The following is a 25881-nucleotide window of genomic DNA, read 5'->3' as shown; positions in this document are numbered from 1 at the left end:
TAGATTCTTTTTCTGATCATGGCTTTCAGGCAGTCCAATGATTCTCAAATTGTCTCTCCTGGATCTGTTTTCCAGATTAGTTGTCTTTCCAATAAGGTATTTCACATTTTCTTCTATTTTTTTCATTCTCTTGATTCTACTTGACTGATTCCTGGTGTCTCATGGATTCCTTATCTTCCAACTGTCCAATTCTAATTTTTAAGGCATTGTTTTCTTCAATGAGATTATGCACCTTTTTTTCCATTTGGCCAAATGAATTTTTTAAGGCATTGTTTTCTTCAGTGAAATTAATCACCTTTTTTTCCATTTGGCCAGATGAATTTTTTAAGGAATTGTTTTCTGCAGTCAATCTTTGTGCTTCCTTTTCCAAGCTGCTGATTCTTTTTTCATAAGTTTCATGTGTTGCTTTCATTTCTCTCAATTGATTTTTAAAATCCTTTTTGAGCTCTTCCAGGAAGGCTTTTTGTTCTTGAGACCAATTCACCTTCCCTCGGGAGGCTTCACATGTAGGCAATTTGAGGGTATTGTCCTCATCTGAGTTTGTGTTTGCCTCTTCCCTGTTGATACAGAAGCTCTCAATGGAGAGGGTTCTTTTTTGCTTCTTACTCATTATTGCAGCTTATTTATTTATTTTTTAAGTTGAAGTCTGCTCTGTGGGCACCAGGGTCCCTGTTTTGAGCTTTTTGTGCTGGGGTATCAGTGCTGTGTCACTGGCTTTTTACACACTGAGGCCTTTATGGTGTGTGCAGTTCTCCTGCCCTGCACTTCCTGTCTGAGCATGCTAGGATCAGTGGGCCTAGTCGTGCCTATCCTGTTCATGGCTCTCCAGCTGGCAACTTGCCCTCTCGGTTGGTGCAGGTAGGTTTTTCCACTGTCCTTCTGGGACACCAGGTTTTTGAGCCAGGATCCAGGGGCCTCAGTTGTTCAGGTGTGGCCCGCAGCTTCCTGCTGACTTGCCCTGACCCCCTTGGCGCTGGGCTACTGCCCTGCACTGCGCCTCCTTTTCGCCCGAGTCAGACCGACCTTTCCTGAAGTCTTCTAAATTATCTCTGGTTGGAAGACTGTGTCTCTCTGTCTCTTTGCAGGTTCTCTAATTTCGGAATCTGTCCAGAGGCTTGATTTAATCTTCTTTTTGAGGGAACAGAAGGAGAGCTCAGGCAGCTTGCTGATTCCTCTCTGCTGTCTTGGCTCCGCCCTCAGTCTTTTTCTTGATCAAAGTTGAAACTTCTGAGTTGAAGAAAATACCTGCTCACCAGAAAAGAAAAATAACCTTAGTGGTTAAAGAAAGTGTATAAATAAAGACTAACATTCAATCTGTAATTTATTCAACAATAGAAAAAGTCTACTGATTCTATATTGAAGGAGAACTCTACTATCTTAAGAGATATCCCGCTCCACCAGAACAATTTCTGAGACTAAAACTTTTTCAATTTGTAATTCTTTTTTTTTTTTTTTTTTTTTTAGGCAATGGGGGTTAAGTGACTTGCCCATGGTCACACAGCTAGTAAGTGTCAAGTGTCTGAGGCCGGATTTGAACTCAGGTACTCCTGAATCCAGGGCCAGTGCTTTAACCACTGCGCCATCTATCTGCCCCTTATTTGTAATTCTTAATAAACCATTCTCAAGAGCTTTAAAAGCAAACTCTACTCCAATACCTTTTAGGTGACTTTTTTCTTCACTATGGAAGAAACAATGGAAGGCAGAATCTTTTAAAGTTAAATTTTGCTTATTTTCAAATTATTTGCTTCATGATTTAAACAAACTCTTTCTGTCCAAGATGGAGAAGTTACTATCAGGTAGTACTAGAGAAGGCTTGAAATTGTAAAACCATTTTATTCCCTTCTTTTCTTTCCTTTTGGAATTACTAGAGACTGTCTTCAGTTTTGTTTAAGAACTGAGCATACTCTATCATTCCCTAGGAATGAAAGAAAGTGATAGATGTTGTGTGTTGTGTGTTGTTTGTGTGAAAATTTCACAAAGTTTCTTTTTAAAGTCCCAGGTAGCTGCAATCCCCAAAACCCTACTAGGATCTCTTAGACTTTTATAATTCAGTTTACAGATTTTTTCACAAATTTGTTCTCTAATTAGTTTACAATACTCTAATTGTCTACAAAAGGGGAAGAATTTCTTCAGTCTTATCTGTCTCTCTTTGAGCATTTCCAACCTGGCCAGAATTAGAAACAAAAAGATGAGATTATATTATTTTGAAAGCTTTGAAAATGTCTGTAGAAAGTTCCCACTCTTTTACTTCCAGTTACTAAAACTTATCTCCCACTGAAAGTTTGATCAAAGGGTCAACAGAAGTCCCTGTGTATTGGGAATGTAAGTTTAGCACTGAAACCACAGTAATTAAAGTCACATCAGAGAATTGATTTGAGTATCAAGCTTCAACAATGAATTATACTCAATCAAAAATTAATCTCTGAGGTCAGGTATGGCTAGTTTCAGAAGATAACACAATTCAGACATTTTCACAAAGATGACAAAAAACAGGTATTAGAAAGACTGGGTCCTTTGAAAGGAATTTTCTTCCAATTAGCTCAGAGACACAAGAAAGGTAGAAAGTCTAGAATCCATATCAGGAATAGATTTGAGTAGAAGACCTCCTGTTTTGTTTGTTTGTTTGTTTTTGGCCAGGCAATGAGGGTTAAGTGACTTGCCCAGGGTTGCATAGCTAATAAGTGTCAAGTGTCTGAGACCAGATTTGAACTCAGCTCCTCCTGAATCCAGGGCCAGTGCTTTATCCACTGTGTCACCTAGTTGCCCCCAAGGCCTCCTGTTAAAACACTACCAAGACCCTACTTTTGAGTCTTGAATCACTGCTGCATGTTCCTCAAGATATCAGTGTGGCTGCCTGGCTGATTCCTCAGAGTCCAACTGTCTATATCTAATAGATTAATTCAGGTATGAGAGACAGACAGACAATATAGACAAATACACAATACACTAACCTGTCTCTAAAATTTTCTAGATAGGACTGCAATTTTACCAGTCATTTGATTTTTCCCACTCAGAAATCTCCCTAGGTAAAAGACAATGTTGTATATACACTGGGAGGTTTCTTCAGGGCTAGAAAACTCAAGCTTGATCTGACCCAATAGGTCCCTTCATGGTCACCATGAATTGAGGCAAAACTTGTCTAAGGATCCATTGATTAGGTATGGTTGTCAATCATACCTAATTTGTGTAGCCAACAAAATTCCTGGGTGAAGCCCAAACTAAATTAAAATGTAACCAGGAAATGTTTAATAAAATATATAAAAATACAATACAAAATAACGTTAATTTATGATTTAAGTCAATATGCCGTTTGCAGGGTTGCATTTCAATTTGAAATTCTATTTGAGTTTTACACCAGTGAGCTATATCATATAGTCTTTGGTTACATTAGCAGGATGAATTGTTGTTTGTCCTTCATTCTCAAAGAGGACCATGACTTGCAATGAACTGAATTTAAGTGAGGAAGAGTTGTGCAAAGTCACCAACCTCACTTCCTTCTCCAGAGCCATCTGGGTCCAGTGGCAGGATATATTAGGATGGCTGGAGATGGTCCCAGATGTTTTTAAGGCAACTGAGGTTAAGTGACTTGCCCAGGGTCACACAGCTAATAAGTGTCTGAAGACAGATTTGAACTTGGGGCCACCTAGCTGCCTAGCAGGATGAGTATAGTGGAATTTCAAATGACAAATAAGAGAATGATTTACAGATCAAAGAACAGATGTCAAAAGGGGAAGATCTATATTAAGTAATACAGGAAGCTAGTCATTAAGTAAATGACAGTAAGAATGTTAAGCCAGCAAGTCTCTTATCACAGGGACAAATAGAAGCCAAAGATTTCATAAAGCAACAAGAAATATTAAAACACAATGCAGAAGATGTAAAGTATACTATAACAAAAACAATTGACTTGAGAAACAGAGGAGAAAGAATCATTTGTCTGAATACTATAACCAATAAAATGAGTCTAAACAAGATATTTCAAAAATTCTTCCAAGAAAACTGCCCAGATTTCTTAAAACTAGAGGGACAAAGTAGAAATACAAAGAACCCACTGATCACCCCCAAAATGTAAACTCCCCGGAATATCATAGTTCAAATCCAAAGCTTCCAGATCAAAGAAAAATTACTGCAAGCAGCTAGAAAGAATTCAAATACCAAGGAGCCAAGTCATTATCACACATGATTTAGCAGTTACCACTATAGAAAATGAAAAACTTATTGAATACAATATTCCAGGAGGCTTACAGTGAAGAATATCTTACCCAGAAAATAGTATAATTTTTCAGAGGTAAACACAGACTTTTAATGAAATAGAGGACTTTGAGACATTCCTGATGAAAAGACCAAAGTTGCATAGGCACTTTGAAATTCAGACACAACAGTGAAGAGAAACAACAAATAAATACGAATGAACACGATAAAAGACTGAACCAAGAACAAACTGTTTATATTTTAATACTATCATTGCAAGGAGGTTTTTTTTTTTTTTTTGACGTGAGGCAATGGGGGTTAAGTGACTTGCCCAGGGTCACACAGCTAGTGTCAAGTGTCTGAGTCCAGATTTGAACTCAGGTCCTCCTGAATCCAGGGCCTGTGCTCTATCCACTACGCCACCTAGCTGCCCCTCTGGGAGTAGTTCTATGATGTCCTGCTGATCTTAAGAGAAGAATGGAAAGAAAGGGAAAGAGGAATACACTGAGAGTTTGGAGGAGGAAGGAAAGGAAGATTAGGGAAAATCATCTAAGATTAGGGAAAATTATCTCACATAATCAGGATGATTCAAACAAGGAGGCCGGGATTAGAGGAGCAGCTGACACTTTAACCTCATTCTCATCTGAAATGGTCAAAAGAAGTAAGAATACACAGACATGGAATTGGTACAGAAATACATTTTACTCAACAGGGAAAGAGGAAGGAAAGGAGAGATGGGGTGAAGAAAAATTAGAAGAAGTGTAAGTTAAGGAAAGGATGAGTCCCAAACAAAACAAACTCTAAGGATGTACAAAAAATATTTGTAGCTCTTTTTGAGGTAGCAAAGAATGGGAATCTTAGGGAGTGCACATAAATTGAGAATAGATGAACAAGCCATGACATATATAGATAGTGTTATAAAAACTGATGGAAAGGTTTTTAGAGAAACCTGGAAACACTTGAACTGATGCAGAATGAAGTGAACAGAACCAGTAAAACATAATTTATACAATGTTAATATAGTAAAAGCAAATTATTTTGAAAGAATTAGGAACTTTTATTGGCATAATAACCAACCATGATTTCAGAGGACTGACAAAAATATGCCTACCTACCCTCCTGAAAGGTGAAATACTCAGAGTGAAGAATAAGACAAGTTTTTTTGGACATTGCTGATGTGGAAGTTTATTTTGACTGTGGGGGTGCACACAGAATTTCCGTGCCCCAGCCAGCCTTGGGCACAGCCCCTAGGGGTGCCAGCGAATTAGCTTGGTATGCAGTGGGCAGTTGGCCTGAGGTTTCTGAGAGAGAAGGTTTTAAGAGGACTCAGGGATGTAGCAGGGTGGAGAAGGGATGTAGTGGAGGAACTACAGGGTGACTGGGGAAAGAGATGGGTGGAGATGAGAAACTGAGCAACCAGGGTTAGAGCAGAGGGGAAACAGGGAGTGAAGGCAGCAGAGGCAGTGGTCAGCCACACCCATAGAGAGGGAGCGACCAAGAGTTCATGGCAGCAGGAGAGAAAGTTAAAAGAGAAGTAGATCAAGTTCACAGGTCATATTTCTTGCTTTCTTTGTCCTTATTTCTACATTTATTTCTAAATAAACCGTTTTTTTGCTTTATTGAAAAAAAAGACACCCCACCCCCCACTGCCTCCCTTAATTTCAAAAGCCTCTCAAGCCTTAGCGTTTATTTTGCTGATCAGAGAAAAGCCAGTCCATTTAAACTGCACCATGATTTAATATTTCTCCTCATCCATACAATAAAAAAATTTTGGAATGACGGGATGAGTGAATCTATCTTCCCCACTGAGCCCATGGTTAATATTACTGGGATCATTTTACTAAATGTGAGCCTTATTATGGTAATATAATAATAGCTCTAGTGATTGCAATTTTTTCTTCTCTCCATTACTAATATTATAGCATGGCATTTCCTCATAAAACTCTGGAAAGAGAGAAAGGATTGTACAGCTCCCTCTGCTAGAAATGTCCTGAGTTCAGAAACAGATTTTGAATAGTCTTTAAAATCAGGTTAGCAGAAACTTCCCCCCATGCAGGATGTTGCAAAACCTACCCACAGAAGCATTCTAGCACCAGTGCTTCAGGTCAAGCATTTAAAAGTCAGTACAAACCCCCTAAAGTGTGTCAATACTGTGAAAAACAAGGACACTCGTTGAGAGAATGTAGAATTAGAAAGCAGGAACTTAGGCAGGCAGTGACTGAGGGTCTTAAAAGATTTTTTCAGGGGAAATAGGAATAATCATGGAAACTTTTACCAGAGAGGAAACAACCAAGGCAATAAACTGAATCGGAATAATTGTAGACCCTATCAGGGAGGTACAGAAGGACAGAATCAGGATCAGGGTAACTCTAGAATCCCTCAGAGGGAGACAGAGAAATGACGGTGTACAGGGGAGGAATGGACAATAGACACTGAAAGTTTTATTTTTTCCAGACCCTGAATATATTAACCCTCTTACAACCAATCCATTTTCCTTCCCCAGAGTAATGAACCCCATGTGACCCTCAAAGTTTGGGGACACATGTTATGATTGTTTGTTGAATACAGAAGCCTCTAAATCAGTTCTTAATGAGTAAACCAGACCCTGGATGCAATGCTATTAGGATCTTTTAAATGTGCTAGGAGTCTCAGGTAAAGCCCAAAGACTGGCATGGTATCTATGGGGCCTTTAACAGTAGAACATTCATTTTTACTTATGTCCAATGCCCCTGTAAATTTATTGGGTCATGATCTCCTTTGCAAACTTAGAGCAACCATATCTTGTGCTCCAGATGGGGCCATCTCTCTGCAATTGCCAGAGGATACTGTTCATTTACCAATTTTGATTGCAGACACTCAAGGAGCAGTGGTGGATACATCCAAGATCCCCTCTGACATTCCTAAGTCCCTATGGGCCTTATCCTCTACTGAGGTGGGGCTCCTTAAATCTGCTATGCCTGTTACTGTTAAGGTTAAAGGGGGACCACCTCTATCCATTCCACAGTATCCATTGTCTAAAGAAGCCATAGAAGGGATCATCCCTATAATTGAGGCTCTGAAAAGCCAGGGTATTATTGTTCCATGCCATCATTCTCTATGTAATGCTCCTATTTTGCCAGTTAAAGGGCCCAAGCCTGGGCCAAATGGCAAACCAGTTTATCAGTAGATACCCTCTTTTGGTGAAATTACTAAGCCTCTTGTAGCTCTAACCAAAAACTCTGTCCAAATATCTTTGCAGCTGGATTCCCAGAATCTTTCAGCTATGGCGGAATTGAGGCAGGCAAAGAACTTCTCCACCAAGAGCATATGGCTCTAATTTCTGCAAAGGGTTATCGAACCTTATTGCTTGATTTTTAAGGCAGTTAATGAACATATTGAGTCTCGCTGATGTTTTAGTTCCTTTTGATAAAATGTTTATCACTTCAAGTATCTGTTATTGTCATTGTACTAGATAGAGAATTCATGGACAAGATGATGTGGTTTACTTGTCTAATGAAGATTCTGTAATAATGTTTAATATCATCAGTCATTTATATTCATTTATCATTTATATGTCATTGTGACTATGTATACTCTGGGTATCATTTGGGATTATTGTATATATTACAAGTATGTCCTAAGTTATGCAGCATAACATGCATTTTTACCATCATATTGTCTTTGGTGAAATTAATATGAAATTTATGAATTATGGAAACTTACCGTTTCAGAGACTAATTGCTCTTACACTGAGCTTGACGGAGATGGTTCAACTCCACAACACAGGCCCTGGAGAGAATATATGTACAACAGGAGAGACAGGTACAGGTAAGATGCCCTGATGTGGCTGAGAGAACAGCCAAATACATCCAGTTTGCTTATGATAGCAGCTATGTAGAGCACAATCACTGGACATAGTCCAGTTTCTTCCTCTCTCACTCAAATAATGGCCTGGTGTCATGGAAGCTCCAGCACATGCACCTGGTTTAACTTAACTTGGCTTTTTCATTCAGTCTGGTGGCATTGTTAGAATCCATCCACTTGAGGCAAAATTACTGGATGTCTACAGAACCACAAGATGTGGTATGGTAACCTTTCCATAACATTTTCAGGTGTCATCACAGATACATTACTAAATTTGGCCTTGATCCAGACATATGGTGGTGAAAAGTATTAGTGAAGTCAGAACTGCCTCAATTCTGTATTGCATATGGGTATAAGTATCCTCCACAGGGGGGAATGTAATATGCTGTATGCATGAAGTTTAAATTTGTTCTATATGAGTTATATTTTGAAGAAATTTCATTGTTTAATTTGAACATTTTAACAATGTGTGTAATTTAAAATTCTAAATGTGGGTTCTAATCTGTTCCCGCAGTTTTGGGGGAAACTGACTAAAATCACTGATAAAACGAGTTTAGATTTTTAAGTGTTTAATTGAAATATAGAAAGAGAAAGATTGAGAACAGAATTCCTACAACCTCGCAATCCTATCTTTCCTCAGCTCCTCTCCATCGTTCTCTGCCATCACCACCAAGTCAGGAACCAAAAAGACAGCGCTCCATGCACAGGCTCCCTTTTCCTCCTTCCTATCCCTTCCCAGAATGGGGAGGTTCTTCAAGCTGGTTGGTTGATTGGGCTGGAAGTTCAAAGTTTTTTTAGATTCTGAGAACCATGCTTTCTTAAGTACTCTCAAGTACCAGCAGATGTGCTTAGAATCTAGTCAAGTACTAATCTAGTCAAATCAGCCAGTAATCCACTCAGATGGGCTCCTGAGTATCTGCCAAATTCATCTATCACATTCCACTATCCTTGACAAATGCCATACTAAGATTAGTGAAAATCCCAGCAGTTCAACAGCTAAAGAAGTAAGGTATCCAGAGACAACCAGAATCCAGACCAGAATCAGTTTTCCCTGATGGCATCTTAACATTCAATGAAGACAAGATTTCAAGGACTTATAAATTAACAATTTGGTTTTCCTTTGTTAACTATATACACCATCTGTATATGTATTTTCTACAGAGGTCTTCCCTCTGTAGACATTGTCAAAATGCAAGTCCATGAGGAATTGCCCCTCTGGACAAATTTTCCTTTTCTCCCTTTCTATATTGTTATTAGAATATTGTTTGTTAGCATAGGTTATGATATTCTGTTATTTTACTGCTTCATCAAGGAAACACCCCATGTAAGAGGCCTAAAAATTTGAAAAGCCCTGCATGGCTCCCTCCAGGCCCCCCTCTTCCTCCCCTGCAAGCCTTGGGCATGCCCCAGTATGCACGGAGGCCCTGAGAGTGCCAACTTGCTCTGCCAGGCAGGGGTGCGCATGGAATCTCCATGCCCCAGCTGGCCTTGGGCACGGCCCCTGGGGGTGCCAGCAAATTAGCTTGGTGTGCATGGGCAGTTGGCCTAAGGTTTCTGAGAGAAGGTTTTAAAAAGAGACACAGGGAGACGTAGTGGGGGGAGAAGGGACGTAGAGTGAAGGAGCTACTGGACGACTGGAGGAGATGGGTGGAGATGAAAATGGAGCAACCAGGGGTAGAGTAGAAGGGAGACGGAGAGTGAAGGTGGCAGCGGCAGTGGCCAGCTACACCCACAGAGTGCAGGCTATTGGAGGAGGAGACGAGAAGATGCAGGGGATAGACAGGTCGTATATTTTGCTTTTCTTTGTCCTTATTTCTACATTTATTACTAAATAAACCCTGTTTTTTGCTTTTATTGAAAGGAGACTTTTTAATCTGATTTCTTTGTGAGTCTGGAAGAAGCAGTTGGGGAGGGGGCCGGGCCCTTACAGATTGGTTCAGTGGGGAAGACAGCTAACAGTTGGCAAGGCAGCTAATGGCCTAAAGATGCCGAGCCAGCTTATAGTTGTATTGCAGTATGTATGTAAAGGGTTTTGTTTTTCTTTTGTTCTTAACTGGCTGAGGGTGGGAAGGGAGGAGAAGGAGAAAAGTTTTGCTGACTGAAACAATAAAATATCATTTCAAAAATGACTTATAAAATATTTATTAAGCATTTACTAAGTCCTAGGCACTGTGCTAAATGCTGGGCATACAAATACAAGAAAATAAAAGTCTCTATTCTCAAGAAGCTTACATTCTAATAAGGGAAGACAAGATAAAATCAAGTCAGAAAGTATAGCACTAGCATGTAGTATAGCCTGATTTGGAAATGACCAGGAAGTGACATGGAGGTATAGTTCCTGATGAGATCTGAAGGAGGTCCCACAAATTGATTAAATAATATTGATTGGGCCAGATAAAATCACGGTGTCAGAAGCCATAGATCAAAGAGTGGTACTCATGAGAAATCAGGGTTAGGTGATCAACTCTAAGAAAATCCAAAGTTTAGCCTTTCCTGGTCAAATTTTGGGGAACAAATGAGAGAGAAAAACTATATGATGCTGGACAGAATCCAGAACATATTATTCACTTACCCAGAGTTAAAAAGACCAAAGCTTATTTGAACTCTGCACTTTGGAGAACCCATATTCCCACCTAGATATCCTTATGTCTCCAATTTGCCAAGTTGCCCATAAGTCTGCCTATTTCAAATAGGACCCAGTACAGTCCTGGAAGACAAGCCAGTCTATTTAGCAGTTTCAACCACTTAAGATTCATGGGGACCAAGTTTTTGAGAGATCATTGTCCATAAATAGTAGGCTGAGTCAACTACTGGGTAAGCAAGGTGGCCATGACAAATAATTATTAAGTTTCAGAAGCTTCTGGCTTCTTGAAGTGGCCAGCCTCCATATCACTTTTGAAAAGTCATTACTACTGAACATATGATGCAGGATGATGCCATCACTCTTCCTCTAAAGATAACTATAGTTAGGAGATGTAAGATGCTTCCTCTAACAAGCTGAATAGGGCTCAAGAGGCCTCTTATAAAAACAGAAATGGTACATTTGAAATCCCACTTTTCTGGGTGCTTTGAGTATTAATGCCCCTCATAAGAAGTTTTAATTCTGTCAAAGGCTGGAAGATCTGGGACAGTGCCTTTTCTGTTGGCTAGATGGTCCTCTACTTCCAATCACCTAGTTCCTAAAAGAATGCCATTTTGCCTATATACTGACAGCTTCACCTGCTACAAGAAGAATATTCAAATGGACTTTGGTGGCCATAAATCTGAGAGCTGCGGGTTCTAGCAATTCCTCCTCAAGGGTTGGGCTAAGAGTTGCATGGTTGGCATATAAGAGAGGCTTAAAGGACAAAGTGAATAAGATAGTTACACTGATTCCTGGGTGGTGGGGCCATGGTTCTGAGTGGTCTGGAATATAGAGAGAATAGAATGGATAGAGGCCCTCTCCTTTGGGGTTGGAACTGTAAACTCCTGGCTGGAGCTTCCAATCTGTAAGGGGAGTTTTAAAAGATTCCCCAGGTTCATTAAGCCCTGTATGGGCAACCAATCTTTTAGAGCCAAATTTAATATGGGAAGAGTTCATTGGGAGGCTAGTTGCAATTTTGGGACTCAGAACACAACGGGGTACCTCTAAGTCCCAAGCCTCCTCTCTTCCACACTACCCTCTCCCCAACTGCTTCTCCCAGACTAATAAGAAACAAGATTAAAAAGCCTCCTTTCAACAAAACAAAAAAACAGGGTTTATTGATGTGGAACAAACTTAGAGATAAGGACAATAAAAAAGTAGGAAATACAACCTGTAACCTCACCCACCGGACTCAGATGCTTCCTCCAACTTTCTCTTTCCTTCTCATGTCTCCTCTCCTCCCCTTGGTCGTTCACTCCTCCTCCGTCTCCTTGGTCGCTCGCTCCCCTCTCCCTAGCTCGCTGCTTGTCCTGTAGTTGCCACCTGTGCTTCTTCTTGTCTCTACTCCCTTCACTACTCCCACTCCAGAATAAAAAACCCTTCTCTCACAGGAAACTCAGGCTGACCACCCACATACCCCAAGCTAATTCGCTAGCACCTCTAGGGACAGCCCCCAAGACCAGCTGGGGCACTGGGATTCCTTGCGCACCCTTGCTTGGAGGAGCGAGCCAGTGCCCGGGTTTTCTGTGCATACTCCTGCTGGGTGGAGGAAGCTGGATGTGGGGAGGCTGACACTTTTTCTGTATAATTAGGTATAATTATCTGGAAAAAAAAAGAGAATCCCCTAACTGACTTTGTAGAAATCCTCAGTTATGTGGAATAAGGATAAGATTCCTTTTCTAGCCTTAGTGAGAGAGGGTGGTCCCAAAAGAGGCTTCTAAAAGGTCAAAATTTGTCCTTTCTTTCCCTGCTGCTCCTGGGGTCCCAAGTAAAGGGAGCTCCTGGCTGGTAGGTGGTGAACAATGAAGCAAATCTCAAATTTTGACCTTGATATTGGAAAAGGCAGCATCCAAAAAGGTAGCTACCTTACTACACATCTTTGACCCAAGATCAGTAATTGTTTCATAAATGTCATCTGTTCTCTGGCTCTAATATTACTTGTATTGCTCCTATCCATAATCAGTTTTACATTGGGAGGCAAACTGTGAACTGCTCTTATCACTACCACATCAAAGATCTAGAAGTAGGTCTTTCCAAAATGAGAACTTCTTTGTCATATGGGCTGACTAGTCTCATTTCTGTAGGAACACTATGTATTTCTTGGCTTCAAAAACATCTAGATAAAAACACAATTCAAAAGATATTGAAGACCAAAGGTACATTTCCTTCACTAGGTACACAAGAAGATCTTACAGCAAAATCAGTCTTTAAGGGTTATATGAACAGGAGGATGGGAATAGTGGTGATCTTAAAATCCCTAAACCAGTGCCAAGAAGGTTTTTTTCACTTCTTCCCTTGCTTAAGGATTGCTCTTAATTTGTTCTCTTCAACTTCTAGGCAAGACTTCAGCAAACCCTTCTCTTTCCTTAATTAAGGTAATAATAAGTAAATAATAAGTAAATCTGCTGAATCAACTCAATTTTTGTCCTACATGCATATGATCTTCCTGCTATAGTTGAGTATAACTCCTTTTTTTAACTGTTGAATGACCTACAAGTGTTGCATTTCATTCCAATATTGAACCTAAATTAATGGGGCTGACCTGAGCCAGATCTATTTGAACACCAGACTTAGCTATATATTTTTTTTAAACAGGGCAATGAGGGTTAAGTGACTTGCCCAGGGTCACACAGCTAGTGTCAAATGTCTGAGGCTGGATTTGAACTCAGGTACTCCTGAATCCAAGGCCAGTGCTTTATCCACTGCGCCATCTAGCTGCTCCCAGATATAGCTATATTTAAGATGTCACATAGGACATCCTATGATATACTTAAGTGCGTTGGGCCTGGAGTCAGGGAGATCTGAGTTCAAATCTGGTCTCAAACCTAACTGTGTTACCCTAGGTAAGTCACTTAATCCATTTGCTTCATCTATAAAATGGGGATTACAGCCCCTAATTCCCAGAGTTATTGTAAGGACCAAATGGGATCATTGTAATTTTAATGGCCCTAGACCAAATATCCCCAGAGTACAGAATTCTTTTAATTTTTCCTGAAATAAAAAATTTTCCCTTCTAGCCTTTTCTACTAAATTACAGTATAAAAGAATAATTCATGTATAAGTTTGCAGTAAGAAATGCAGAATACCTTCCAAACCCAGTTGTTAAGTAAAAGAAGAAGAAAGAAGAATCTCTTTCATCTTTTGAAGCCAGATCAGAATGATAGCTCCTGAACCCAATTTCTATTCATGAGAGGATAACAAAAAATTTCATCACAAATTCTATATTTCTAAGATTCAACTTTTGAGGAGTTTGTGTCATGTGGTAAATTTGTGATGAAAACTAACCATTTAAGATCTCTTTTAATGATATTTTCCCCCCTCCATACAAAAGAAAACCTATTTATATTTGGACTGATAATATTCATTTATATTTATATTTGGATTGATAATATAACACAGATCCTATAAAATAATTCCATTATTCAAGTTAATGAAAACCTGTTTGTTTATTTAATAATAATAATAATAATAATAATTTGCAGTAACATATGCAAAATACCTTTCCAAACCCAGTGATTAAATAAAAAGGGAAGTAAAAAGAATCTCTCACAGAAAGATAATACAAATTATATAAAAATACAGCTATTTCTCCATGCAACAAAATCCTCAAATCAGTTTGGAAAATGTGAAAATGGTTTAAAAGAATAATGCAAAAGGATTTACACAATGTGTCAAAAAAAACCCCCACAAGAAACTAAATTAACTACTAGTTAAAACTGGGCTTTATAAGTTCCCACTGTAGTATATAATTACCAGATCAAAAGGACCTCAAAAAGTCATCTTGTCTACATCTTTCTTTACCTAAGACAGTGGCAATTAAATGATTCAAGAAAGGAAACTTTTGTATTTTTAAAACTCTTATAAAGAGATTGATTCTAAGACTTCTTTGGTAATATATCTCGATGACCCCATTTCTCTTTTTAATAAGTATCAGTGCAATTTAGCTTTAGTCATGACATTTTCAAAATGAGAATATGTGAAAGGTCTACACTATACACATATATATTAAACGCTAATTATAATCTGATTCCTAAACCTCTCCAATGCTGAAATATTTGAAGTCTTTGAAGCCACCCACAATCTAATCAGGTGCAAATATCTGAAGTTTCTTTTCTTTTGCTATTTTTAGTGGATGCAAAAATAAAATAACTTTTAGTACCACTAAGGCATAATCATCCTTCTTTAGTGTATATAGTGTTTTTTAATAGTTAGAAAAAATTTTAAAGATATGTCAAAGTAAATGTAAACATTTTTTTATTTTCCATTTTTTTTCATAATTTGTGGACATCCTTGATTAATTAATGTAAATAAAAGGGCTTTAAACACTTAGGTTAATTCGATATTTCATCATGTGGAGCAAATTGTATTTCACAATTGTGTCTAACCACATAAACACCAACTGGCTTGCTATTAAATAAAGTCCCATCTTCACTGTGGAAAAGTTCCAAATATAAATTTGCTTATATGAAGCAAGATATTCATTTGGTCACCACATAAACCTTTGAATACTATCATTATTTGGCCATTGAAATGTCTTGTTCAGGAAGAGATAAAATGTTACAAAATTAATAATCATATAAAAACCCAATTCACAAAGTAGCTTGGGCAGAGGTGGCATAGGAAGGTTAAGCCTATAAATTATATAAGGCAATATGAAGTAACGAAACTCAAAAAGTTTTTGAGGAACCGTGACCATAAACAAGCATATGAAAAACATTATGTTCCAGAAAATGGATTTGGATTTCAGTGAATCAGCAATACTCCAACCAGAAAACAAATAGCATGGAACAAGCAAGTATTTTACAGAGTCATGTCTCTGGAAGATTCTTTTCCATACATAGAATGTATAGTGCCTGTTGTCTGCTAGCAAATACTTATGAACATAAGTGAATTTCCAGACTAAAAATAAGGAGACAATTGTAAGTACAAGAAATTGCCCCCAGTGTCTCCACACTGAGTGAAGAAAAGTTTTAATTTTTGCAGGGGATAAAAGGTGAGGGAAGGAAAAAAAGAGAGTAAAAGTAAAAAAGTAGAATAGCTGAGGAAAATTCATACAGGCTTCATGGTTACTCTTATCACCAACAACTATTCCACCATTTAAAACTACAAAGGCAATAAATACAATTATTAAAAGTATGTAGGGCCATGTTAAAACAATAAGTATACTCAAGTTCCTAAAGGACATGGCATAATCGAAAAGAAAGTACAGTATCTTCTTACATGCTGAAAGTGGTCCTTTGATGGATGGAAGTTTCTCTTCCTTTTTTTGTAGCTCAATCTTCCAAGCCTCCATTAACTTTTGTGAAATAATATTTCCTGCACAGAACACAGTCCAGACAATATTTGTCTGGCGAAACATGAAGCCACAAAATCCAAGGAGGGCTGAAGTTTTATGATGACCATAAAGGCACATCAAATATGCAAAAAGAACAAAAAACATGGATCCTGTTTCTGTATAGTAAAGGAAGTTAAAAAAATAGAGTGTAGGAAAAACTGCCATCGTTAAAGCTGACAAAATTCTCTGGATACTTGAGATAGCCTGAAGGGTAAAAAATATAGTTAGTAAAAGTGTTTTGTACATAATAGGTACCTAATAAATTTTATTTCTGAATTAATAATCAAATTTGGCATTTATAGGTTAATGAAAAGGCCTACATATGGTTCTTTAAGAAAAAAAATGATGTTTTTGAACACTAAACTTAAGACATTAAAAAATCACAAATATACCTGGCACTTAAAACTTTTCTTAACCTATCCTCCAACCTACCTTTCCAGCCTTCCACATGAATTCTAGAACATAGGTATACTGATCTCCTTGCTGTTCCTCATACAAACATTCCTTTTTTCCATGCCTTTGAATAACCTGGTCTCCATACATATAATTCACTCCCTCCTCAACTCAGGTAAAATACCTCCTTCTATATGAGGTCTTTCTTTATCCCACAAAATGTTAATGCTAATTCCCACCCCACCTGAAATTACCTTGCATTTATTTTATACATACTTTTATATATCTTAATCAGTTGACTATAAGCTCCTTTAAAGAAGGGGACTATTTCATACTTGTCCTTGCATCCTTAGAACCTATGTCTGACTGATTTTAGAACTCAATGGTAAACAAATAATAACAAACCAGTTTTACAATAATTTGCTTGGCAGCCAACAAAAAAAAGTTACAAGGCAACAATAACATTTTAAATTATGGATCTTGTAATTGGCTGAAAATGTTTGTATTGTTCCCCTTAGTAGGAACTCTTTGTTTTGAAATCTTAGTATGAAAGAATTTAAGATTACCACAACTACTTAAAAGTTCTTTTGAGTTCTTGTGGCTGAGAGGTTTTTTTAAATATGAGTTTATGTTTATTGTATTCCAAGTAATATAAATAATTTATAAAATAAATTATACTGGAGATGTCTACAGTTGGATTATAGTATATAGTAGAATGCTCATTAATAACTATTTATGAAACATCTATCATGTACCTTTATATATCATGATAGTCCCTGAAGGGAATTAAAAAAATTCCTTGGGCTCTAAGAATGGAGATGTTTAAACATTTACAATGATAGACAAATTACTTGGGACAACCAATAGTTTTGGTATCATTTCATTTTGTGACAAAAACAGTCATGTGCATGTGCTTCTGACACTAGAATGACTGAGATTGAGCTGGTCTATTTCCACTTTTATCAGATGAGTGATGGATTCTGTGCCACACATATGTTTCATTGCTCTTTTGTTGTGTTTTAAGTTTATCTTTTGAACAGTTATTAATCCAAGAACATGTAAAAATTGTAGCTGTTAAGTAACATATTTCAGTGGTTATTAGAGATAATGCTACTGGTTTGGGGGAGTCAAGCATTTTAAGGATAAGCTCACAATTTAAAAAGTTCAATCACACTGACATGTAAAGTACAGTCAAAATGAAAAACAAAGCAGCAAAATAACAAACTATTGCTGGTAAAAAAAGTCTAATTAATCTTTAGAAGGTAGCTAGATGGTGCAGTGAACAGAGTGCCAGGCCTGAAGTCAGGAAGACTGAAGTTCAAATCTGGCCTTAAACACTTATGATGTGACCCTGGGCAAGTCACTTAATCCTGTTGCCTCAGTTTCCTTAACTGTAAAATGGAAGCAGGAAATGTCAAATCATTCCAGTATCTTTGGGCAAGAAAACCCAAAATGGGGCCATGAAGAATTGAACACAAATGAAATGACTGAACAACAATTCTTAGAAACAAAAGATCTTCAGATGGATATGACTGCTGTTCATACTTTTGAGTTGTCCATAGAGTGTCATATAGGCTTCTTGAAGCTGGAAGAACAAGACCAGTAAAAAATAGTTGCTAAACAATGTTATGAAGAAAAAAAACACTTGTCAATGGCAAGATAATACAAAGAATGAAACACTGTGGATGAGAAAAATGTAATTTTCACTGATGAAACTCACTTTTTAAATAAAAGCTAGACTAAAACACTCTTGGTCACACAAAGTCCAATGACCATAAAAGATGCAGGAATCTTTGTAAGACTAAAAAACATCCACCTAAAAACAATTTGGAGTATTTAATACTTCTAATAGGCCTAGAAGTCTTGTTCCCACTTAGGAAATGGTGAACTCAAAAAAATATTGATACACTGAGAAGCAGAATTGTCCCAGAATTACAAAGACTCCTACATATATATATATATGAAATACCAGAACATGATTTTGTGGCAAGCTATATAAAGGTAAAAAAAAAAACATACTCATGATCCCATATTCCAAGAAATCAAGAATAAGAAGTAAAAGTGAAAATAGAAATAATTAAATTATCACCTACAGGAGGAAAGCTCCAAATGAAAACTCCCAGGAATGTCACAATCAAAATCCAAAACTTCGAGGTTAAAAAAAAAACAACAAAAACCACCAAAACTTCAATTTGAGTACCAAGAATCCATAATCAAGATCATATAAGACTTGGTCACTACTACCATAGAGATAGACCTTGGAATATACTATTCCAAAAGGCAAATTACAACCAAGAAATAACCTATCAGGCAAAACTAAGTACACAAAACTTTAATATAAAATAATGGAAAAAACACCCTCAATGAAATAGATTTTTGAACATTTTTTTAATGAAAAGGCCCAAACTGAGTAGATATTTTGAAATGGAAATGCATAAAAAAGAGAAGCACAGAAAAAAACAAGAACTGTTTACATGATAATAGGAAGATAATAAATGACTTCTTAGAACTTTAGGACTTGAGGGTAGCTTTGTTCTTTTTGATGGTATCAGGAGAAGAAAGAAATGAGAAGTATAGGGACTAGGAATGAAAGGAGAAAGGAGGGGGGTACTCATCACATCATAGAAGTACATAAAATAGAATATTTAGACATAGAGGAAAGGGTAGGGGGGATAAGCATGCTAGTGGATCTTATTCTCATATGAATCAAACAAAGGAAAATGGAACACAATTAGATACATTCACACATATATAGATTGCAGTATAGAACTATATTAAACTCAAAATGGAAATAAGAACAGTGAGAGGACTGAGGGAAGAGAGGGGTTTAAGAGAGAGTGAAGGATAGTTATAAGAGAATAATGACAAGTGAAACAAACACCAATATTGGAGAGGACAATGTCAAGAAAGGCTTAAATGGAAAGGAAAAAAGAATAAAAACCTGGGATTGAGGGCAGGACAAAGAGAAGAAATAGAATGGAAACAGGCTGTTTTATTTATGATAGAAAGTATTAGGCAAACTCTTTTGCCTAATGGCAAAAGGGGAAAGTGAACAAAGAAAAAAAAAACTAAAAGAAGAAAGAAAAAAAGGGTTATACACAATACTAATCATGAATATGAATGGGATGAACTCACATAAAATGAAAGAGGATAGAAGAGGAAAACAGAATTCAACAACATGTTTATAAGAAATATGTTTGAAACACAAAGATTCATATAAAGTTAAAATGAAGGACTGAGGAAAAATCTAATATGCTTCAGACAAATGTAAAAATCTTGATTCCAATTTCAATAGCAATCATGATTTCAAATATGGCTACAGTAAAAAGAGATAGTAAAAAGAGAAAAGCAGAGAAAAATGCTTAGAGGCACTATAGAAAATGAATCAAAATCAATTCTTCATAAATATATATATATATATATATACACACATATGTATACTTATATACAGAGATACAGACACATACACATCAAACAGTATAGCATATAAATACTTAAAGTAAAAGTACATCAAATTGCAGGAGGCAACAAACAATAAAACTTATAGTAGGGAACCTTATTGTACCCCTTTCAGACTTAGACAAATCTAACCAAAAGATCAACAACAAAGAAGTTAAGGACAGAAATAGAACTTTAGAAAAATACAAAATGATACTGGAAATTAATGAATGGGAACAGAAAGAAATTTATATATTGCTCAGCTGTGAATGGCATGTTTACAAAAACTGATCATGTATTTACTAGGTTTTAAAAGCCTTATGAAAAAATAAAGACAAGCAGAAATGCTAAACATGTGATTTTCTCATTTCAACATAATAAAATTATACTAAATGGAGGGATTTGAAGAAAGAATTAAAATTAATTAGAAACTTACTAATTTAATCCTAAACAACTGGTGGTTCAAAGAACAAAACAGAAAAACAATGGAAAATTTCATCAAAGAAAATAGCACTGGGGCAGCTAGGTGGTGCAGTGGATAAAGCACTGGCCCTGGATTCAGGAGGACCTGAGTTCAAAGTCGGCCTCAGACACTTGACATTTACTAGCTAGGTGACCCTGGGCAAGTCATTTAACCCTCAGTGCCCCACAAAAAAAAAAAAAGAAAAGAAAATAGCACCAATAAGACAACATAGCAAAACTGACGGAATGTGGATAAAGGAGTCCTTAGAAGAAAATTTAGAAAGACTAAAGCAATTAACTGGGCAGGCAGACTAAAGCAATTAACGGGCAACTAAAAAAAAAAGTAACAATTTGAAGCCCTCCAACTAAGCAACAAAACAAAAATTCTGAAAATCAAAGAACAGATCAACAAAATTAAATGCAAAAATACAATTAAATTGATAAATAAAAATATCTTTAAAAATAAATCTAATAAGGGGGCAGCTAGATGGCGCAGTGGTTAAAGCGCCGGCCCTGGATTCAGGAGTACCTGAGTTCAAATCCGGCCTCAGACAGTTGACACTTACTAGCTGTGTGACCCTGGGCAAGTCACTTAACCCCCATTGCCTGCAAAAAATATATTTAAAAAAATAATAAAATAAATCTAATAGGGGCGGCTAGGTGGCGCAGTGGATAGAGCACCGGCCCTGGAGTCAGGAGTACCTGAGTTCAAATCTGGCCTCAGACACTTAACACTTACTAGCTGTGTGACCCTGGGCAAGTCACTTAACCCCAACTGCCTCACTAAAAAAAAATAAAAAATAAAAAATAAAAAAAAAATAAAGGGGAGAGTAAAACTAAACTATATCAAAAAATAAAAAAGGATGGGGTGAGAGGGAGGGAGAGTAGAAATCAAAATTTTTTTAAATGAATATTAATTTATGTTAGTTCATCAAGCCTTTAAAAATGTTTTTTAAATGCTTTCAGAGAATTTTTTTTCTCAAGAACTGATTTAGTTGCACACTGGAAATCTTGACATTGTCTCTTCATTATCACTCTTTCACATAGTTATTTGTTGTTGCTCTGATTTGTTATTTGAACCACCCATTATTTAGAATGTCATTCTGTAAACTGTATTCATTACTGTAACTTTTGCTTCTGCTCTCATCAAACTCAATTTTATGGCATTATGCTTAATAATGAATAAATTTCACATTTTCTAAAAAAATGCTAAAAATGTTTTATACGTAATTGGAAAAAAAATTAAAATATTTTTTAAAATTAAAAAAGACATTTTAGAACAACAGAAGAGAAATAAAAGAAATCAGAAGAAACTATTTTGCCCAAGTATATTAAGAAAGTTGACAGCTTAAAGGAATGAATGGCTACTTTAGAAATATATATATACAATAACCAGATTAATAAAAGCAGATTATGTAAATAACCTAATATATGAAAAAGAAATTGGAGAATCTAAAAATGAATTTACAAGTAACAATCATTTTAGTAACAGATGGATTTATAAGTTAATTATATCAAACATGAAAGATAATTAATTATAATACTACATAAACTGTTAAAAACAAACAGGAAAAAGGACCTTTTCAATTATTTTCTGTGATATAAATATGGACCTTATCTTAAAAGGAGAAGGAAGGGAAGATTAACATTTTAAGGGAAACTGGTAACTGGGCAAAAAAAAAATTCTTTGTGGAAAGTTTATCTGACAAAGGTTTCATATACTCTCAGTAAGTCAATAAGCATTCATATAATGCCCAAGCACTGTGCTAAGCACTTTTTACAAATATTATCTTATTTGATACTCACAGCTCTAGGAGGAAGGTACTATTATTGTCCTCATTTTACAGTTGAGAAAACTGAGGCAAAAAGAGATTTAAGTGATTTTCCCAGGGTCACATAGCTAGTGTCTGAAGCCAAATTTGAACTTGTCTTCCTAATTCCAGGCCCAGTATTCTATCCATTGTGCCACCAGATGCCTCAAAAAACAGGGAGAAGCAAAACAGAGATAAATAAAACTATAGGCCAATATTTCTAACAAACATTGAAGCAAAAATATTAAATAAAATATTAGCAAATAGGCTGCAAAATATTAGGAAGACTATACACTAGAACCAGGCTAAATTTATATTTTTTTAAATGGGCTCGTAAAAGATGAGGTGGGCTATAAACATAATAAATCATCTTAATCACATAAATAATAAAAATCACAATAGATGTTGAAAAGGCTTTTGACAAAATCCCAGACGCATCTCTGTTAAAGACACTGGAAAAATACAGGAATAAATGGATAGAAATGGAGAATAGTTATAGGCTTTTCCAATAAGATCAGTGGTAAAACAAAGATACCTTTATAACTACAACTATTTAACAGAGGGTTAAAAACCTTAGCTACAGTAATGTTAAAAAAAAAAGAGAAACTGAGGCGCTAAGCTTAGGTGAGGAAGACACAAAATTATTGCTTTTTTGGTAGAGGATATATTGATTTATTGAGAAAATACTGGAGTCAACTAAAAAAATTAAATGAAAAAATAAATTCATCAAAGTTGCATGGTATGACATAAATCATCATATCTATTACCAGTGGTACCCAGGGCCAACAGATATAAAGAGAATTTCTGTTCAAAATTACTACAGAATATAGAAATTATTTTGGAGTCTACTACTGGCATACATAAACAATGAATCTAAATTAAACAACCACTTTTTACAGAAATCAAGACTAGATTTATTCAGAGTGAAAAGAACTAGAATAGAGTAATTTCTATTACATCAACATTATTTCAGCTGACTAAAGATAAAACATGCAACCAACTTCCTGTCAGGCAGTGATGGACTTAAAACACAGAGACATACATTTTTGGGTATGGCCAATATGGAAATTTATTTTGCTGGACCATGTATATTTGTTATGAACATTTCCTTTTTCTTAAGGTTCAACTTGTGGTAGAGGGAAGTTCCCTCTGATATAACCTTCAATTTACAATTTACATAACTTGAATATTATTTGCATGTTGTCTCCCCCAACTGAATGTAAGCTCTGAATGTAGGGTTTTTTGCCCCTTAAAAAAAAATCCCCATTACTTAATACACGGCAGTAAGAAGCTAAATAAATGCTTGTTGATAATAATGATTTTCTTAATATGTTTAACTATTTTGCTTTGTCCCAGTTAGTTTGCATAGCACTGTAGTACTAGTGTTATCTTTACATAGTCATTAACCTTTACAAAAAAAACCAAAATCTCTCTACCCTTTCATACTTGGAAAGCTTACAAAGTTTGGGCATAAGTAGTGCCAAATATGTCATTCATTTTTAGCCACTAGCTTGTCAAATTGTATGCTGGAACTTAGCCAGGGTATTTGGCTAATAATTCTCCTTACAATCATAAGTCATTGTTTTTTTTGTAACTTCTTTTGGACTTTCTTGAAAATACACACCCAGATGTAAGTGTTGCTTTCATTAATCAACTATTGCTTGTTTACATTTAATTCTAATAATCAATAAAGGTCCTTAAACTATATAACTATAAATTTAACAATAATGCACATTTCTGCTTTATTTTTAAAGAAATATCATGTTATATATACTAAGTGCTAGATTGATTCCACATAATAGAGAACTACTTAACCAAAACGTGTTTGTGTATTTACACATTTACTTTAATGAATTAATCATAGAACTTACCTTGTTCTTCTGTTGTAACTTGCAAAAAAGTAAATAGAGTAAATAGAAATTGCCAACGCTGAAGAGTAGATTAACAAATCTGAGCATTCCTATGGAGCAGACTACATGTTGAGACCATCCAATGATCCAAGTGGCAGGTTTTACAATTCCAACAGATACCAGGTATAAACCAGGTAGTGTAGTGATCATGGGATCCCACTTAAAAATGAAAGAAAGATCGTAATAAAGATAATGCTACAAAATATAGTATCAAAAATTAAAGACAGGAATATTTTTCATTTTACTTTCTTCATTATTCTATCATGTCAGTATAGGAAAGAGAGCCTCAGACCTAAGTTCTAATTCCGTCTCTGCAATTAACTAGCTGTATACTTTTGTACTCCCCAGAACTGCTGCCTAAATGGCAAAATGAAAAAATTGAACTAAATAATCTTTCTCTTCCGGTTTAATGACCTGAAAACCTATATAAGTCATGCTGTTAGACTACATAAAGATTCCTTAGAAGAGTCAAGATTTCTTCCTTAAATAGATATTGGGGAGAAGTTATATCTATCTGGCTAATAGTTACAAACTATTGATATACAAATAGTGGACACCATTTTCATTGAGTTTTTCCGCTAAGATTCAATGGAGAGACAAATTGCTACAGTGCTTTGGTATCTGGTTTGCATTGCAGAGGGATGCCAGAAGTGGGTGGCTGTTTCTTAACCAAGCATTTAGTGACCGACCCACAGTCAGCAGGCGGGTCAGATCATTAAGAGAAATAACTATAACCAGTAGCCTCAGTAGCTCATACGAAATGCACCCACAAAAGCCTTAGAATGAGGTATTGTTGGAGGGCCTTTCTTTTTGGAAAAGAGGACTGCAACAGATTCTCCGTTAAAATTGCGGGAAGATGAAGACTATGCCCCAGACCTCGAAGGCCCTTCTTGGTCCGCTAAAGACTAGTGCTAAGGGCCGGGTGGAGGATCCTCACCTGGAAGGAACCCCAACAGAAGCGCTGGGCCTGTGGCAAATGAAAAATCTCGTCCATGTAGGGCTCCCGCAGCGCCCGGTTTATGAGGGAGAACAGGAAGCAAGAGACCAGGAAAGTACAGCTTAGGGCTGCCGAGAAATAGTAGCCTTCAAGCTGCTCCATTTTCAACCAAAAGTCTAGCGCCTCCAGGTCAATTTTCAGTGCCGGAAGTCCTAGTTTTAGGTTGACAGACCAGAACCCCGGGCTCTGCAGGCGCGGGTGGTTGAGAAACTCGCAAGACACAAAGCAATAGATCCCACGTGAAGACCAGGCGACAGAAGGGAACAGTACGCAGTAAGAGCTATGCGGGGTAGCTGTTTCCGGAGGAAGCGTTTGAATGACGGACGAGGGAACGCTCTTAGCCGCTATAATAGTTGGGAGGGGCCTGTGGTGGGCGGAGAGAAAAGGGAGTGGAAGCACTAGAGGGCGAGTTCTAGCGATGAAAGCTTAGCTGCTCTGTGTTCATCTAATGTGTCACTCTGCTCTGTTCCCTCAGTTCAACCTAGGACATATAGCCTTTTCCAATTCTTACACTTCCCTCATTGAAAGGAAGCGAAGAGAACTGAAAGGAGAGTGACACAGTTGTGGGAAAAGTAGGAGAGGTTCTTAATCAACACAGACCCCTGTTCTCTGTTAGTACTTCCTCCGCTTCTTCCCTCTCACTTGGTACACGACAGTATTTAAGGATTTACCCTGTCTTTCAGTTACCAAGTACAAGAACAATATGCTGGAGAGAGATCAAGGGCACATCTTTAGGGTTTGGTAGGCCTTGGAAAAAGAGAAGAGCCATCTCATTATCAGAGCCTGGAGAAAAAGGAGGAGTGCATAGAGAAGAGGGAAGTCAAAATAGTCTGAGTTTTCTCAGTAAAGGCACCCTCCCCCTTTTTCCTCATCTACAT

At 36.8% G+C, this 25881-nt stretch overlaps 1 protein-coding gene across 5 annotated transcripts; it reads right to left on the bottom strand.

Annotated features, from left to right (window-relative positions):
* Positions 1–1110: 1110 nt before the first annotated feature.
* On the bottom strand, positions 1111–25300 carry LOC122730061 (dol-P-Glc:Glc(2)Man(9)GlcNAc(2)-PP-Dol alpha-1,2-glucosyltransferase-like). Of its 5 annotated transcripts, none has more exons than XM_043969264.1 (4): positions 24944–25300; positions 23968–24165; positions 15878–16196; positions 1111–1245 (listed from the first exon to the last, which is right to left on the bottom strand). In XM_043969264.1, exons 1-4 carry the CDS (start codon positions 25103–25105, stop codon positions 1154–1156), a joined length of 771 nt encoding a protein of 256 aa, XP_043825199.1. In that variant the 5' UTR covers positions 25106–25300; the 3' UTR covers positions 1111–1153. The 5 variants fall into 5 exon arrangements, with proteins under 5 accessions (XP_043825199.1, XP_043825196.1, XP_043825198.1 ...); XM_043969266.1 differs by lacking the exon at positions 1111–1245 and adding an exon at positions 22092–22141 and having other exon boundaries at positions 16066–16196; XM_043969261.1 differs by lacking the exon at positions 1111–1245 and having other exon boundaries at positions 14103–16196.
* Positions 25301–25881: the final 581 nt, after the last annotated feature.

The sequence above is a fragment of the Dromiciops gliroides genome, chromosome 5 (genome assembly GCF_019393635.1).
Source record: "Dromiciops gliroides isolate mDroGli1 chromosome 5, mDroGli1.pri, whole genome shotgun sequence".
Lineage (NCBI taxonomy): Eukaryota > Metazoa > Chordata > Mammalia > Microbiotheria > Microbiotheriidae > Dromiciops > Dromiciops gliroides.
The sequence above is the reverse complement of the archived record's forward strand: the minus strand, read 5'-3'. Positions and strand labels throughout refer to the sequence as shown.

Coding starts and splice junctions, on each gene's coding strand:
- LOC122730061 (XM_043969261.1), bottom strand. CDS start 25,105: ATGGAGCAGCTTGAAGGCTACTATTTCTCGGCAGCCCTAAGCTGTACT. Junction 24,166..24,943: donor TCTGTTGGGGTTCCTTCCAG/GTGAGGATCCTC, acceptor TTCATTTTTAAG/TGGGATCCCATGATCACTAC. Junction 16,197..23,967: donor AGTTACAACAGAAGAACAAG/GTAAGTTCTATG, acceptor TTTACCCTTCAG/GCTATCTCAAGTATCCAGAG.